Source organism: Cibotium barometz, chromosome 19 (genome assembly GCF_041138505.1).
Source record: "Cibotium barometz isolate CiBa-2024 chromosome 19, ASM4113850v1, whole genome shotgun sequence".
In the NCBI taxonomy this organism is placed as follows: domain Eukaryota; kingdom Viridiplantae; phylum Streptophyta; class Polypodiopsida; order Cyatheales; family Cibotiaceae; genus Cibotium; species Cibotium barometz.
The window spans coordinates 15,912,307-15,931,599 of record NC_141064.1 but is presented as its reverse complement, the minus strand read 5'-3'; the positions used below and the strand labels follow the sequence as shown (position 1 = coordinate 15,931,599).

General features: G+C 36.6%; 1 protein-coding gene across 4 annotated transcripts; it reads right to left on the bottom strand.

Annotated features, from left to right (window-relative positions):
* Window positions 1-7,543: 7,543 nt before the first annotated feature.
* On the bottom strand, window positions 7,544-19,035 carry LOC147628266 (protein G1-like1). 4 transcript variants are annotated; one of them, XM_086813337.1, is made up of 2 exons: window positions 17,630-19,035; window positions 7,544-8,280 (listed from the first exon to the last, which is right to left on the bottom strand). In XM_086813337.1, the coding sequence occupies exon 1, from the start codon at window positions 18,590-18,592 to the stop codon at window positions 17,948-17,950; it is 645 nt and encodes a 214-aa protein (XP_086669463.1). In that variant the 5' UTR covers window positions 18,593-19,035; the 3' UTR covers window positions 7,544-8,280; window positions 17,630-17,947. The 4 variants fall into 4 exon arrangements, with proteins under 4 accessions (XP_086669463.1, XP_086669461.1, XP_086669462.1 ...); XM_086813335.1 differs by having other exon boundaries at window positions 7,544-7,637; XM_086813336.1 differs by lacking the exon at window positions 7,544-8,280 and adding an exon at window positions 15,458-16,987.
* Between the last annotated feature and the right edge of the window lie 258 nt (window positions 19,036-19,293).

Below are 19,293 nucleotides of genomic sequence, written 5' to 3'. Positions count from 1 at the left end.
TTGTTGTTATGAGTAACAAGAGAAATCTTTTCAAGCTTTGAAAGAAGCTCTTACAAATGCACTTGTGTTTATAACTACCTTATTTTGATAGACCATTTTTTGTAGTTATAACCGATGCTAGTGGTCATGGTATTGGGACAGTTCTTATGTAAGAGAAGCATCCTATCTCCTATGTACGCCAAAATTTAAATTGAAGAGAAATTATAGTACTTATGATAAGAAATCGATTGTTTTAGTACATGCTTTGAAGATTTGGAAACACTATTTAATGGGATCAAAATTTTTAATTAAGATACATCAGTAGAGTATCAAGCACTTGATCTCTCAACCCCTAATCTTAGATAGACATATTAAATGGGAACCATTTATTTAGAGTTTTTAGTCCGTGATATAATGTACGCCTAGGAAAGAAAATGTAGTGGTTGACGTTCTTAGTAGGAGGCCCCCTAGTACTAGTCATATTTCAGCAATTTTGAGTGCCCCCTACTAGTCATATTTCTACAATTTTGAGTGAACCATTCGAAGCTATGAAAGAGACATATTATAACTATCCAGATTTCTCTAAGAGTAGGAGGCCCGCTAGTACTAGTCATATTTCAGCAATTTTGAGTGCCCCCTGCTAATCACATTTCTACAATTTTGACTGAACCATATGAAACTATGAAAGAGACATATTAGAATTATCCAAATTTCTCTGATATTTGGATTAGAAATGGCTAGAATCCTAAAGGTTATTATTCTTATCTCTTTTATAAAAAAAGAGATTATGCATAATGCAACCATTTAGACATATGGTCATGGAAGAGATGCATCAACCTCCATATCTGGGACATAGAGGTGTTTCATCCACTCTTCAACTTGTTGATAAAGGATTTTATATAGGAGATAGAGGTGTTTCATCCACTCTTCAAGTTGTTGGCAAAGGATTTTATTGGCCTATACAAATTAAGATATTTCTCAATTTATAGAGCTAAATGCAGGGTATGCCAAACAATTATGAGCTGCAAGGGAAATACTCAATGAATTTTAAGGCCCTTACGAGTAATATGTACTAAGCCTTGGGAGAAAATATCTATGGATTGTGTTATAGACTTTACCATCACAACTAGTCCAAATGATATGATTTGGACTATACTAGATTACATATACTGGATCGCCTAAATAAGGAAACTTTAAGCTTACTTTATTCCATAGTGGACTATAGTATATCGCCTAAGTAAGCAAAATTTAAGCCTACTTTATTCTATATAAGAAGAATTTATCATCCCAACAAACAAGCCACAAATATGTTCATTAAACACATCTTTCTACATCACAGATTTCCAAAAGTGATCATATAATCTGACATAGATTCTAAATTTTATAGTCACTTTTAGAAAACTTTCTTTGAGAATTCAGGTACTAAATTAGATTTCATCACTGTTTTCCATCCAAAAGCCAATGGTCAAACTGAAGTGACCAATAACACCATACTAAATTTACTTAAATCCTATATAAATCATCTCAACCAAAACTTTGAGATCATTACATTCACTTTCTATAGTTTTCTTATAATAAGACACCTCACACAACCATTGGAAGAGCACCATTTGAGATTGTTTATGGAAAAGCCCTACCCATTCTGACTATGATTTCACTATCAATTTTGATCCATGCATGTGGCTATTCATTATGCATAAGACAATTATGCTTAATAAGAAAACAAGAAATGTAAAGAGGTGCATGTGGATTCATTATGCATAAGAGCGTTATGCTAAATAAGAAAACAAGAAACATAAAGAGTTGCATGTGGCTACTCGTTCTACATAAGAGAGTTATGCTAAATCAATTTTGATTCTATTCTTCAAGAGGTGCATGTGGCTATTCATTTTGCATAAGAGTGTTATGCTAAATAAGAAAACAAGAAACGTAAAGACATATCTTTTAAAGAAGGTGATTGTGTACTTTTGAGGACTGAAAAGAGATGCTTACAAAGCATAGAAAAACATCCAATAGTGAAATTGGCACTGAGGTTTTATGGACCATTCAAAATAATTAAAAAGATTAGTATTTTTTCTTATCGATAAGATTCTCCATGACATTAACACGTTTCACATTCCTAGACCCTTCAAAGAACCTTTACCTTGCCATCGAGTTTATAATGAACCTCCTTTGATTGTGAATGAACAAGAAGAACTTATTCCAAATTCAAACATTGACCATCAATAGAAGATAACAAGAATGGGGAATGTGAATACCAACATATGACTTTCACAAGAACCATCCAATTGAAGATACTAAGTGGATGCTGCCCGATTGGTTTTCCATGACTATCCAGATCTTATCTACTCATATCAATAGACATATAACTGAGGTCAGTTTTATAACTTTCAAGAACCATCCAAAGATGTTAAGTGGACACCCAAGAAATGTTTCATCAATATCTAGATCTTATCTGCTTATCATCATGAAAAGAATCATTGCACATCATCTGACTGTTAGATTCTTACAATGGTAATACCAAAATCCTATGAGTAGAGGAGGATGACAATGATGGGGGAAGTAGACATGAATCCCTACCTAGGTGTTTAGATTACTTTTGGCTAAGTGCACATGTGTGCACCATTTTTCTTTAGTATGGTTAGGCCCATTATACATAGTTATGATACATAGTTATTGGAAAAATGTTATATTATTTTTGGTATTTTAGACATTGCAAAAAGATTACTTTTGTAAAGAAAATCCCAATTTTTTAAGAGCGCCCTATTAATGGCACCAACGACTATTTTTATAAATATGATTTAAATGCCGTGTGTAGGAGAAAGAGCCACACATGTTAGGGGAGAGATAACACCCAGTATTATTCCTTTTGATTATAATGTTATGTTTTTGTTTATGGCTTGGTGCAAGGTTTAATATTGCATTCATAGTATTTGGATTCTTTTGTTTATTTGGTTAATATGGGCAAGACAAAACTCCATGTACAAGATCCTTTGATAGAACTAGCCCAGAAGAAGAGCAAGCGAAAGTTAACAAATCAAGGAAGTTTTTTAATGAACCACTAACTCCCCCTTCTACTTCAATAATGCGGGATTGCAAAATGGAGGTAACCACAATGATTGACCAGATTGACCAGCAAAATGGACTTAGAGTATATTACCTTGTCGCTAGCACAAGATATGATTAGCACAACAAGGGGATGAATAAAGAAAAGGTGTAGATCTATTGCCAATGCAAACCCATAGTGCATGTATCCACAAAGTTGAATTACCTATACAGTAAGTATTACCATAAATAGAATGCATGCCAATTACAGAGGCCATGTATACATCTACTACAAGTGTTCCTATATACATGCCCATGCCATCGCCACTCACATAGAAGATTTTTAGGTCAAAGGCAATGTAATAGCAAGCCTATTAATACTATGATGCCAGGCTCACAAGAGGTAGATAGCACAGACATTGATGCACTCCCTAAGAGGTAATGTTACTGAGGAACATATTCAATTCACAACTTTTGTACCCACCCCTACCATGTTTACTAATGCCACCGCTAGTAGTTCATTAAAACATGATAGAGATGTAGGTAGATCTGTTGACAAAAATGATGCAAGAAGAAGAAGAATATGCAATCTATCACATGAGTACTTGAGAATTCCTAATCGCTCATTAATGCATAAGTGGAAAATTTGCCTATAGAAGTCACACAACGTGTGCTAACTTCAATATTACAAGTTTCTTAACTTCTCCATATGAAAACATTGATGTGAATACTATGAGAAATACCTATAAGAAACCAAGGCACATGAAAACCAATTTACAAATTACAACATACTATATATATCTCTTCATATCTCATAGACTGGAACCAAACACTGGAACCAAACATTACACAAATAGATTTTCAGCAAACTGATGGATTCTCTTAAAGAAAAAGTCTTGGAGCTCATAATGGTAGAAGAAGACAGTGGCACAAACCAATCAACAAAACTGAAAGAATCTCAAGGCAAAATCAAAGAATTTTAGGAATTTGATAGTCACATAGTTTCATTTCATGGGAGAAAGAAATCAAAGCTCAAAAGGTACAAGTATAAGAATTGTGAGGGAAATTACAAAGCACATAGAGTCAACTAGAGGCAACCCAAGTAATACACCATGAGAGAGATATTTCAATTGAAAGAGAAAGACTGGATATGATGTTAACATGCTTGTTCATGTAAGCTATACTTACATGCACAAATACCATGTTCATGTAAGCTATACTTACATGAACAAATACCATGCCCAAGCTATCAAGACTCACATGGTGTTTGTTTATGTAAGCTATACTTACATGAACAAGTACCATGCTCAATCTATCAAGACTTTGCATGAAAAGATAGCACAACCTTAGGAAGAAGGAGAACAAATACTGTATACCCCTTAAGATGTAATAGTCCATCTGTAGAGGAGAAAATGAAAGAGGCCCATGCCGATGGAGTTAAAGCTCAAGGTGGGCTAGCTCAAGCAAAAATGGAAATGTAGACATCCATAGAGTTGGCAAAGATAATAGAGAGAAAATATGTAGAATTATAAGAATCTTCAAGCCACTAGAGAGGCAACGATCACTGAATGACTTTGAAAACACCTTTGCTGTGAGTGGTCCTAGAAGGCTTTTTCCATTAGAAGGACTACATGCCTTGAAGTAAGATTATAAATTATACCAAGGAATTTTCTCCTTATTGCCCAAGAAATAGTGTCTTTATAGTTTATATTTTGAATGTGCGTCAAACAAGACCCTAATGTGTCTACTACAATTCCATTAAATGCTAGCACCAGATAGGCATGAATTTTTCTGAGATACCCTCGTGAAAGTGGAAAACTAAACTCTTCTAAGGCAAGGGGGAGTTAGCCTAACACTAGCAATTAAATATGTGACAAAATTATCATTTATAAATGGCAAAATGTCTTGGGGGGGTTCACCTAAAAAATATATAAGTATACCACGTGAGTTCAGATGAAGAGGTTTTTTAATTCAAAATTTTAAGGTAAATTTAAAGAAATACATTTACAGACGGGGTTTTTTAAATCAATTTTGAAAAAAACCCATAAGTCTATAAAGAAAAAGGAGTCATTTTATTCATGAAAAATTTACAAGTAAGGATTTTTTAAAATACCCCTTAAACGCATGTGATACGGAGGGTTTCTAATTAATGCACCCCCTGAACAAAATGAAGAGACCTTGACAAGTAAGGAGAGGGCATGTTATGCAAATTTTAGCTATTTATAGTCTCAAAGATATCTAATTTTAATGAGAAATGTCTTGCTTAATTTAGCTTCTCCTGGAGAATATTATTTTTAAAATTTTAAATTCATGATTGATTAGTGATTTTACTATGATTTTGCAACATAGCCCATGCGTTTATAGTTAAAGAAACATATTGAACCTTGGCCAACAAGCTATCTTGCATGCTAGTGAAAATTCCACAAGATCACAATACAACCCTTAGTTTCTAAGCCAAGAAAAGGTTAGTAATAGGTGATATTTTAATTTCTCACAGATTTTCCATTAGTGGAGAACGAATACATCAATGTTGATATCAATAACCAAATTCTCATAGAAGGACCTTAGCCTGTTGTGCTTTCCATTAATAGAAAATGGTGTTTCATAGGAACAATAGTTGTGTATTATGGAGATAACAACACATGGATTTATTTCAAACCTAACTAAATATCACTACTAAAATATCATATGACAAAAGCATTACCGCATGGTCATATGAAGCCACATTCAAAAAATTGTAAAACATTCGTCATTATTCATTCTAATTACTTGAAAACAAAATGCAAGATACTTCTAGTTAATAACCTTCATGAGTTTTAAAAAGACATTATATATAACTCTAAGTTGATAATAGTATAAATCACACTACACAAATATGTGAGTACCTTTGTTTTATAACATAAATTTTACTCCAAATGAAGTATGTAAGTTTTATGATTCATGCATTTTACTCCACATTATAATAAAGACCAAAGTATTTAGACTTAATATTAAATATCACTAGAATTTAATAAATAGCGTAATAAAACATTATAGCACAATTATACGTAGTCACATTCAAATCATTATCAATTAATCACCAATCTTTAGTCAAATCATTATCAAGTAATCACCAATCTTTAATCTAACCACAATTCTTCATGTGCAAAGAAAAATCATGAAACATCCAAGTTATAACATTTATGAAGCAATGAAAAGATACTAGATATATTGCCTCGTATTTGAATCTCCATTAATGGCATCTAATTTAAGTATCAACTCTCAAAAGACACTATATTTAACTCCAAGCTTAAAACAATATTAATCACACTAAACAAATACATGAGTACCTAACACTATATTTAACTCCAAGCTTAAAACAATATTAATCACACTAAACAATATTAATCACACTAAACAAATACATGAGTACCTAACATATCAATATTCAACCTTGATTCATGACATTTGTTCCCTATTCAAAGTATTTTAGGTCTTGTAATACCTTATGCATTTTATTCCATATTATAAGAGACACATAAACTTATATCCATCAGGCATCACTTAACATTTGAACCTATGCAGTTTACTTCACTTCACGTAAAATGACCTTAAATTCATATCCATATAAGCAATATTTTTAAATCGCTTTTTTTTAAATGACCTTAAATTCATATCCATATAAGCAATATTTTTAAATGACCTTAAATTCATATCCATATAAGCAATATTTTTAAATCACTTTTTTAAAAATAGTGTGACTGCTACGGTTTAAAACCTATACCTACATGTTAATAGGCAAGGATCTTACCACTTAGGCTATAACTAGCTTGTAAGTGCATTGTCACTTAGGCTAGAGACTATTGGTAACGTTTTTGAATAATTTAAATCACTTTAGCATCTTGTCACTTATCATAAAAGTATCGGGTTCATTAATTATGTTTCATTTCTAGGGACTAGATGGAGATATACATGATTCAACTCTTCTAAAAACTAAATGATGTATGATCCACCTACAAACAAAAGTACACGACTCCTATCTTACCAATTGGCCATATCTATGTAAGCTCACAACCTACATTGTATAGGAATGGTTTAAACGCTAACCCAATTTATAGTAGGTAAAAAAGTTAAGAAAATGAAAACATTAGCCACAGCAATAGGTAAGGAGAATTTTGGCTCACACAATATGTTTTGAAAGGTTTAAATATAGACATGTAAGATAACATGTGAGTTCAATAGAAGAGATTTTTAATTTTATTAGACATAGATAAAAAATCATGTACAATAGGGGTCTTTGAAAGGAATAAATGAAAAAAATCATAATTTTGGTCTAAAATTACCTACAAAATCTTAAAAATGCATGCATTTAGGCATTCAAATCCATAGATGATGCATTCTAAAAATACACATTGATATACAAGGATTTTATATAGTGAATCCCATTAGGTAAACGAGACATTGTATGCTTACCATAACATTTTTATTCCCAAAAAAAAGCAATGAAAAGTCCAAGATAAAGATATCAAGGCAAGGTGTATGCATAAACAGATGGGAAATTTCTAGAGTTAAGACTCCCTATAATTAGGTGTACATTGGATAGTGAGTCTCAACCACAGTAAGTAGAACCGCTTCTGCTTTATTCAACCAATAGAAGAATTTGTTAATAGGTTATCAAACTTACTTTTATATTCAAAGAAAAACTAATATCCATGTCAAAAAAGAAAAAAGGAGATAAAGAACACATTTTTGTTTAAAAATAAGGTCTAACTTCGATGTTTTCGAAAATATGCCTCATAACCATAAGTACTATGAGATGAATTTTGAAAAGCCCTATTACAAGGTATCAAACAATCTAGATGCTAAGAAAAATAATCCGTCACTCATAACTCTAAACACTTGAAGTGGGCCTAACACATGACATCTTCGTTGTGCACCATGATACGATAAATTTGTTTCAGTGATGCTACTATATATAAATTATTCTCTTGGATCCTTTAATGTCGAAATTGGACACATACATCATTGCATTTTTCTCCATAAGGGCCTCATAAATCACGCAAATGCATGCGCACGCGTATGTGTGTTGGTTGTTTTGGGGGTGGTGAAGAAGGGGGGGGAGGGGGGGGCATGCCTTAAATTTGAAGCCCAAGGCAAGGTTGCATCAAAAATTTTATGCAACTTTTTCCCTTTAACTTGGGCATCAAATATGCCACTTTCCTGGCTATTTAGGGCTTCAAAAAACACTCTGTTTATCGTGTAAAGATGTGCATGTATCTCTATAAAATGCACATACAAATATCAATCAAAAATTTAATTATAAACTTGGAGATCACTCTCCAAGTTTTTTTAGAAAGTATTTCTATAAAAAAACATTGGCAGATAAATATTTTACACCACATATATGTGCACACACAAAAATACATGTGATAATATACAAACTCTGTTAAACCTAATCAATATGAATAAGATCATGAAAAACAACATGGTCTTCATCGTGAAGAATGAAGGCTTTTGTGCATCGTATCAAGATGCGAGATTTTGTGCATTGTGAATAAAAAAGACGTCACGAATGTCGTCCAATTAGTAATGGTAGTGTTACTACATTTGGTTGCGTTTTGAAAGAAGAGATGCTAGAGTTTAGCTTGTAGCAAGGGTTTGTGTGAGGCTTCTAAGACTTGCTAGGAGCATAGATGGGCAAGGCGAAGAGTGATACAATGCCAGACACAGTATGCGGGATTTGCGTGAGCACTGAGGCAACATACTACTAACAAGGGCACCCTAGATGCTAGTAGCTAGGAGACATCAAAACAAGGAGGTGCTGGGCTACAAAGAATGCATTTATTTTATCATTGAATCTTGAAAGGCTAGAAGTTTCTTTTGTGTTTGATAATATAATTTAGATTATGTGTGTACCATACAACTTCGGGCCTAAAAACTAGGTTTCATTTTAAAACTTTGGTAACTAATTAATAGGGTTTGATTGTTTTGCAACCGTGGGTGAATTTGAAGGCGTAGTAGCTTGGACGGTTCCCCATCTTGAGCATTAACTTTAATGTTCATTACCAAAAAACAACGTTATTTCTCCCAGTCCACGCTCCCCGATGAAAGACGAACTAGTTAGGCAATATATTTTCTCTTGGATAGATGGGTGCCACAGAGTTGCAAACCTCATTCCCACATCGTGAGGTTCCATTCTTGACCAAGAGACTCTATGGGGACTGTGTTGTCCCTTTTCAGGTCAGATAGAGGTAAAGCTGTCTCCCATTGCTCCCTAAGATCCCACGCAGAGCTGCAAAACCTCTTTCCCACACCGTAAGGTTTCATATCTGTCTAAGAGTCTCTATTTGAGCTATGTTGTTCCTATTGAGGTCACATGGAGGTGAAATGACCTCCTCTTTCATCCATGAGAACTCTTTGGTAGGCCACGCATTGCTCCCCAAGACCATGCATTTCCATATTGTTCCTAAATACTAGTCCTCTTGCTTATCACAATCATATTAAGTTTGTCCACATGGAAGGCAACTTTTACTTCCTCTTCACACATCCGTTTATTCTTTCCTTCTTTTCCACTAGCCAAACTAACTATGGATGCCTTTCTTTCAAAGCATGTAGCTTGCTTCATTCCCAAAGATAAGGAACTACATTGAGGCCCTAGCTCCAAATAGAGCAGATGTGGTCTAGCTTATAGCCTTTCCATCTAAGAATTGATCTTCTGAGTCATGCTTTACAAATTGATCTCCACTCAATATGTGTCCTTCACTCAGTAGGTTTCCTCCTCTACTACCTTCACTTAGAGTTATATGTAGGGTGTGTGGTACTCGCTTATTTTAATGAGAGAAAAAATGTGGAGAGTGAGAAAGATGTACAAGAAACCCAACTAGGATCTGAAGGCATACATTTTAGTAAGCATTCCTTGTTTTTGGGAGGGGGAAAATATATATATAGAGATAGCATGTGCATTCAATAGAAGGGTATAATTTTCTTCGATAATTACAAAAAAAGGGGCGGTCACTTGGAAAACATGTAAGGGAGCATGTGCATTTAATAGAAAGTATTAATTTTCTTCTATATAGTTTTAAAAAAACTATATTACATACATAAGGGGTTCCTTATGTCCAAAAGTTAAAATCTCATACAAAAGTGGTACTTTTATCATCTCAAAATTTATAGAAGCAATGTATCAAGATTTTTAAAATCCATAGGTAGGGGGTTTTTTAATTACCCCTCAAAGGAATGTGCTATGTGAAATTTTGATATGGTGAACCCTTAAGATATTCCTTTGCCCTCATGGATACAACCTTGGAAAAACTCTTATGTCTCAACCAATGGCTCTAAGGGCATGGTCAAGAAAAACAAGGAAACTAGGCGTAAACCTTTGTTTAGCACCTTTATGCCAACTTAAATATGAGGATAAATGGAAAGAGATACATTTGGACAAGAATTAGAATCTTGTTGATTTCATACAGGTATTTGAGACCTCTTCCACATGGTCAAGTTTCTCAATATACCCTTGGAGCAATATAAGAGCAAGGCATTAGCATTGTACAAGGGATATGTGCATGATAGATGTGGTCTATTAAAAATATATTTTTGAAATGAATGTGAAAGAAATTTGTTCGATGTGGGGAAGTATTCAATTTGTGACATGGAAGGATATATGGTGACCATTGTATGAGATTCAAGGTCACTATCAATAGAAGTAACCTAGTGGTACAAGATGAAGTGATGAGATCACCACTTGGTCCTCACACATGTGAACAATAGAAGATATAAAAAATGTGCAAACTATGGTGTCAACACCTAACTAACTTGTACCATGCCACACGTATAGATCAAAAGTGACTTCCCAAAATTTTGGACTAGTAGTATGACTAAGAAAAGATAAGTAGAATAACTTTTCACATGGGTAGGTCAAAAATGACTTCCCAAAATTTTGGACTGGTAGTACGACTAAGAAAAGATAAGTAGAAAAAATTTCCACATGGGTGCAAGAATAACATTTTGTATATTGCTTAACTAAAAGAAGTTTTGGGACCACCAATAAGGTTCTTACCATAAAAAAAGCACTCATTGCATGTAAAGACCAAGATCTCATACATAGTATTTATGCAAAAGGGATTCTTCACGGTACTATCATGTTTGAAGATTGTTGTCTTTCTAGAAGGTCTTAGAAACTATTTGATAGTATGAATGGCAACATGATGGAACAAGAGCAATAGCAAAAGATCCATTGAGTTTCCTAGGCGAGAGTTTATGCTAATGTTAAAGGAGATGTAGGCAATGTCGGAGATTAACCAAAATCAAGATCTTGGAGAAGATTCAGACGTAAAATTAAAGGAGTAGCAATCCTTGTTGTTGAAATTGATTTACCTAATTCTTGATATCAAAGTCTCTCTTCACATGAAAGAGATTGGCTACGTTACACTTACGAAAGAGGATATTTGCTTGGTTAATTTTACCTTTGCTAGGTTCTTCATTTGTTTGTCATACCGTTATTGTGTGTACACCTCTTGTGACGTAAGTGGAAACTCTTACATGGTATTCAACATCCATGTGTTGATCATCATTGGCTCATACTCTTGTCTAGTACGTATTACCATGGATGCTATCAAATAGTTTGCAAAAATAAGAAAGACTCTTCATAGAACCCATGAATGAGCTCCAATTTTTTTAACTTACCAGTACCATATAATTATAACTAGCATCCAAGTGCTTCTTTTAAGGCAATGACCTTAGTGGTAGCTCCAAAAATCATTTCTATTTGACGACTTCAAAAAATCATTTCTAGCTAACCACTATAAAAAATGATATAACCTTTGTGAAAAAGTCAATCTATTGATCTTACCTTACTGATTGGTACCAATATAAAGATTTATTAGCCTAATTTTGGCCTATACATGTGGCACATGTGCCCATCTATCTGATTCATCAAGCGTGGACACCACAACTTGCACATGGGTTCCTCTTCTCCCTTGTCTTTTGGAAGTGGGAGAGCTAGGTGTTGATCCCATTGCTTCATCTTGTACCACTTGCTCACTTTGTTGACAATGAATTTCATAGAATATTAACCATTGACTTGCCTTACAAAATGGAACTCTACACTATAGCAACCACAAATTATGCCTCTTACATATATAGCCAAAAAGCCTTTCTGACTTCATCAGCATAGGATGCCTATCTTTTAACATTCATGTGCATCGATACTTGCACAATGTTAACGCCTACATTCCTCCAAGTAAAAGCCTAATCATGTCCATCCGCACATCAAAAAATGTCTCTCATACTCTTTGATGCCAATAGGGTTATGATCCTAATCCAAATCTTAAAAATCTATAGTATAATAATACATTCTTCCAAGTAAAAGACTAATCATGTCAATCATCATCTCTATAAATGTATCACATACTCTTTGACGTCAATAGGGTTATGATCCTAATACAAATCTTAAAAACCTATAATATATCATATGAATTCATTTTTTTAAAAGCCTTTGTATGTGAAATTTTTTAATTTAAATAGATCCCTTTGGTAAATTTTTTAATTTAAATAGATCCCTTTGGTAAATTTAAAGTAAAGCAGCCTACTTTTTGGACTATACTTATGAATTATTTTAGTACTCTCGTATGTGTATAACGTTTTCCACAAGTCTATGCAAATCAATGCCTCTTTTATTGAACTCATGTTCTATCTTACATACTCCTTGGACCACTTTAAGATCCGAATGATTCTCCTCTCAGTCATCCACATGCACAAGCACACAGCCCCTTGAAGCCATTGGCTATGAGATAAGGATTTTTCTATTATTATATTTACAAGGGTAGAAGGACATGTACTAGAATTTATTTTTTCATATTCCTCTACGTTACATTATTATAGTAGTACTATTGTACAAGGCCTAATAAGGTTTTCTAGAACTACCCAAAGTTCTCTCTACTTATTTTTACCAAGTGGAAATGAACTTGGCTTGGTGGGATTTTCAACATCAATATTTTATCCTTCTAGGGTCTCCACTCTATTTTAAATCAAACCTAAGCTAGGATAGACTTGAATTTGTTTGGAAAATCTTTCCAATGATAGAGACTAGAGACTAATACATTACCATAGATGTCATGTAGCACATTATTAGTGCTCTTTCATTTAAGGTATTCATTCTAAACTTTGTGGCAAACCTTTCCAGTCACAAAAATATTCTGAAATGGGACCACTTCTACCACTCCAAAACACATCTCCTATTGTAATCTCATTCCATACTAGGAAGGAAGAAACGCACCAAATAGTTTCTTGTAGAGAGAGCTCTTTTGTTGAACTCCAAGACTCATCCTATCCTACAAGCCCCATTTTCTAGCATCCTCCTACTGGATTTCTCCCTATCCTTGATGCTAATTTCCTAAATTTCTTAGGTTTTCAAGTGATAGCTTCCCCACACTAGATACATTAACCTAGAAGATTAAAAGTCATATTTTCAAGGATAAGCTCAATTCATTTTTTTCAACTTTACCATGGCTTCAATTCTATCTCCATAGATTCAAAATTCCCTAAACCACTTGTGTCCCTGTAAAACCCACACAATGAGAGAGCTCAATAGAGATTGTTAAGACTCCTAAACTTCACGGAGGTTTCAAAAACATGAGTAGTATTTAAAATGTGTATGAAGAACATAAGTAGAAGTAGATATTATATCCATGAAAGAGTAAGCATAGTTATGTAAAATTCATTTTGAATGTGGAGAGATTGACTTGAATATCAAATGAGTGGCGTGTGGCATCCATTTATAAGTATATATGTTCTATTCTTCTAATGATTATTAGGCTCGACAATCTGGAAATCAATGAGATACCCATACAAAACTATCAATATTATTGAGGATTTGTTGCCCTGCCACCCAATTGAATGTGGAGTCGGCGGGCTTTGATTATGGTGACCCTATCTTTTCAGAATTGGCACAACCTTAAAGAAATTTTATCTTGGTCAAATGTTAAAAACTAAGGGTTTAGAATTGGCACAACCTTAAAGCAAGCTGATCTTAGCCAAATGTTAAAAACTAAGAGTTCACGAGTTGCAAAAGACATCACTTGTGGTGGTACATGTAGGATATGTACAAAGTAAGACTTTCCTTTTTTGAGAAAAGGATATTGATGTTGTATTGAAAACACTTGTGTTTTCATGTTTTCACATAAAAGTCTTATCTTTTGTCTCATAATATGAAAAATCACATTCATATGATGAACATACTCTGTAGCACCACCTCCTTCTCCTTTGCATCTCTCTCTGTCTCTCTCTCTCTCTCTCTCTCTCTCTCTCTCTCTCTCTCTCTCTCTCTCTCTCTCTCTCACACACACACACACACACACACACACTGAAGCTTGAGCTTGTTTTTTGGGGGTGGGGCTAATTTCTAGCTTTAGACTCAACTTCTTTTAGCCTTGAAGATAGCTGATTCATTTAGCTTCTTTGTTCACCTATCCATATGAGTTGCCACACCTCTGTTCAATCTTGGGCACCTCATCCTTAGCTATTGTTCTCTATGAAAAATTTTCCTACTGAAGAAATTTTTTAGCCCATCATGTAGTCTCAATCATTGACACAAAAGTTGAGCTCTAGCTCTTGCTTGGTTTCTATGGAAAAAGTTAGTCGAATTTAGTTTCAAGCTTAGCCATTCTACACAAGGTAGTTTCCTTTATATTGTAGCATGTAAGCATAGAAACTTTTCCTAACATAGAAGACAAGATGTACTTTGATGTAGAAGACAAGCATGACCTATCTCTATAGAAGAAGAGTCCCAATGTGAGGTAATAAGTCTATCTTGTGGAAGCAATAGGCAACTGACATCGATTTTCCCATGCTAGTGTTGTTGGGTACTAGCTCCTTTTCTTCTTTCTTTTTTTTTTTTGTAGAAGAGTTTAATCCCACAGAGAAAGTATATGATGCTTCATATGCAAGAACTATTAAACATGTCCTATCATGCTAAAGACAATCTCTTTTGGAGGATGCTTCAACGTCACCCGAAGAGCTCCCACCTAATTGTTAAAATGAGTAGTGTATTAATAGAATAAATTAGATCACCAAGCTCCCATGAGAAATTAATATTGCCTCATCATCTAGGATTTCAGAGAAGTTGTTTGAGCTTGGCATTTCAAAAGTTCTAGTGCCTCCACCTTGTTAAGAACAAATTTATCAGGAAAAACAAAGAAAAAGCATAAGTGTTGCTCCTCAAGCTTTTTCATAGATCTTAGACTTGGACTAGTACATGCTTAAAGAGGTTCTCTCCATCACATGGTTATCCAATAAAGTATATATGATGTTCTCTCCAATCAACCAAGTGTCTTTGCTATGGGGCATGTTCCAACAACTTGCCCTTTACGTGAATCTTGGCATTAAATGTTTAAAAGAGTGGTACCCCTTTGTAATACTAGGGGGTGTGTTTGTGTGGGTGAAAACTATGGTACTCATCAACATCTCAACCATAATAAGAGATATGAGTTATTAATATTTACACCCAATTCAATGGATGGCTTCATTGCATACCATCTAGTGTCCCAAGAGATCAAATTGAGCTTCCACTTCAATTCCCAATAAATTGATGAAATTGTAACCAAGGTGAAGGAAGATTTACAAGGGACAATCAAGAGTGCAATAACAACTGATTTGGAGGAATATAGTCAAAGAGAATTGCTAGCCCTTTAAATTTGAGGTGATCAAAGATGAAAAATACCATGAATATTGGGAGCATGTATTAGTGAGACACATAGCAGCATAGTCCCTTATTCTTTGCTCTCTTTGATGGTCCTTTGTCTTGTAGTCCCCCTACCTTCTTGGATACTAAAGATTGATAAATTTGAGGTGATACAAAATACTATGAATCTTGGGATGGTAGGTATTAGTGAGATAGTCCCTCATTATTTGCTCTCTTTGATGGTCCTTTTTTTTGCAATCCCCCTTGCCCCTCTTGGATATCGATGCTTCATTGAGGATTAATAATGAAGCAGTGGTCTTTGTATAGGATCCTAATTCAGAAGGTCCAGTCCACTTAGAGGGCGAGGACCTACTACAAGTCCTTTTCTCTCTAGTAGTAAGATAAGGCAAACTTATGAAACAAGTTCTATAGAAGCTGATGGGGTTGTGTCTTCAAGGAGTCAGACACATGTAGGCATCATAGTTCTTGTACCATACTATGTTGCATATGAACATCAAGTTGTAAGATGAATAGTGCTACCACTCTAGAAACTCTATCTGAAGTCATGCTACTAGAAAATCTTTTCAACCTACATTTTTTATAATGAGTTCATCCTGTTTTAGTTGGTACGTTATGGCAGGCAAGTCCTATAGTACCTGGACTCCTCACACAAGAGAGTACTTGGTCATTGTCATGCTCCTGAAGAGTCCCCTTGGGAAATGCCTTCAAGTGGGTAGCAACCCCAATCTAAAAAATGGGAATGATGAAGCTAATGACAAAAGCGTTTCTCAATTCAAGTCTTTGGGTGACATTGTACGGCTTTGTTAGACCCCTACTCAAAAAACAGAAAATGGCAAAAAAACAGGATGCCTCGAATATGAGGGCACCTTATTATATATGTATGTCAAGTACAAATCACTAAACCAACCCTAAGTGTTTTTTAAACGTGCGAACAATTGTGCACTAATTAAGGATGGAGATTCCAGTCCACGACCAGTACCTATTCTTTTATTCTGAGCTAACTATCACGTGTAGCTGGAAGGAGACTTTCTACACACATGCCTTATGACAGCTGTAAGCTCCAGCCAACTACAGGAAACTCTATAGGATTTAACAGGGATGTCTGGTTTTCCAATAGACTGCAATGTGGAACCAGAAGAATGTTAGCAAGCCTTGTGGTCCGGGGTGCCTAGGTCGATGAAGGCTTAAAATTATATGCATACACGGATATTACAATAAACACTCAGAGGGTTCCAAAACAGAAATAAGGATATGAGCCAAGACCAACTCATGCTTGCATACACAGTGCTGCACACAAAACAAGGATATCAAGGGACATCACTCTAAGAAAACACATACACAGGTTCTAGTCTACACGAAACAAAGATTTCACGGGACATCACTCTAAGAAAACAGACTAAATAGGCTCTAAGAAGATAAAGCAATAGGGTTCTCCAATTGGATGTCAAGGGACACTACGGTATATAATAACAAATGGGTATCCTGAGACAATCTTTGCAAGTGCAAATGGTCAAAAATATATATATAATCACGCGCGTTTCTCTATTTCAGAACATGTTTCCTTCTGATGCTACATTCTCTAAATGTCTGTTAGACCGCAGCATAACTGTTTCAAATCAAGGAGCATGGCATTGCAATATGGGTTCATTAAATAGCACAACATGGTCGCTTAAGCTCACCAATTCCACAGCATACTAACAGAGCTGGTTGCACCTTCTTATGCAGGAATACTGCTGCTATCACAGCGATATTAACAACTTGTAAGCCTCTTATCTAGCTATAGGAATTTACAAGAGTTTTGGTAGGTAGACTGCGTACGAAGTAGAAATGCAGGAAAACTAGAAGAACCACGACTAGCTAGTTGCACTCGAGATGTGAATAATTAAGCAGATAGGATAACATAAGAGCGATTAGGTTAAAGCTTCTCACCTCGTAGGATGTGAGATGCGAAGGGGAGGAATGACTTGCTGGTGTTGATGTGAGACAATTCGGTGAAGAGAGAAGTACTGCAAGCAGGTGCTACGCGCTCCGATGCTTGGTTGTTATTATTGCGTGTTGCAGTAGCTGAGCATGCATATAGGATACTGTTGTTGTTGCGTGTTGAAGTAGAGAATGCATATATGGTACTGTTGTTGCTGTTGTAACTTGTAAGAGGGCACCCATACATGGTCCAGGCGCAGTAGGCGCCCGCTATGTGCAGGAATGCAGTATAGCTATATATGTATGTGATTGTAGATAGCATAATGATCAATTGAAGCTTGGTATAAGAAGGGAGCTCGTGCTGGAGAGTAAGTCCTGATGAACCAATGAACTAGAGGGGCCGGCAGGTGGAGGCGGAGGCGGCGGCGGTGGAGGGTTAAGATCATTATTATCGTTTTGTGTGGTTGTAGAAGATTGTGGTGGGCGTTTCCGCTTCTTCTTCTCGTAGGCTATACCCCGCGCCTTGGCCTGCATCTCTCTGACCTCTCGCAAGTAGAGGCGGACGGCCCGGGCCCCGAAGGGATTGGACTCGGGCTTGCCGCCGTGCTCTTCGAACGCAGCCCGCAAGCGGCCGATGAGCGCGTCCAGACTGCCCCACGCCTGGCGGAGCGGACAAGAGCATGGGGCGGGCGGCTGCGGGTGCCCAAAGAATGGGCAACCCGGTGCATGCACCTTGGTCTTCCCAAACTGGTCCAGGTAGCGCAGAAACTCCAGCACGTGGGCGCCGCTGCACCTCGCCAGCGCTAGCGGGGGCCTATGATTCTTCAAATACTGCCCAAACGTGTTCCAGTCCCTCCTCTTCTGCGACTCGTACCGGCTGGGCGGACTCGCTGGCGTACCACTGCTATTAGTAGCAACTCCCGGTAAGCCACCGGCGCCTCCTGGTGCTGCACCAACCCCTTGCAGATTCATGATCGATGCGGGTCACTGCAGGCAGGTTAATTAAGTGAATTCACGGTCCGGTAACCCGAGTGTGTTGACGTGATAATAAGGGCTTTTTTAGGGTTTTTGGCAGAAGCGGGGAGAGAAGACAAAGGAAACAAACAGTGGAGATGAGCGTTTATTTGAAGTCCATAATGGGATTGGGATTGGCCTGCGTGCGGCTACTGATGCAGGCCACTAGGACTTGGTTTGAAAGGTGCAGGACGTGAAGCAAGGAAAGGGAGAGGAATGAGATAGATCAAAACACTACAAGCAAAAGGGGAGGGGAAAGGAGGAGTGGGGGGTAAAGAGCTGACGGAAATGAGTGGATGGATAGCTGTGAAGAGGGAAAGGTTAATGGAGGGTTGCTTCAAACCACATGCGGATATGAAGTAGAATCTGAGCGAGAGGGGGCGAGGCGGGCGCAAGGGGGCCTCGAAAAACTAAAGTGACGACAAGACGGAGGGAGGGAGGGGGGGGGAGGAGGGCGCGACACCCCCGACGGGACGGGAGCGGTGGTGAGTTTTGTCGTTGCGGGGCCCGCCAGGAGACACACGCTGGCCCTCACTTTGACAGCGCGCTCGTGGGCATGATGCGCCGCTGACGCACCCTCCAGTGTCAGAGGCTCCGGTGCTCCAAAGTCCAGTACTCCAAAGTCCACGTTCACCATCCCACCTGTTCACCCACATTCG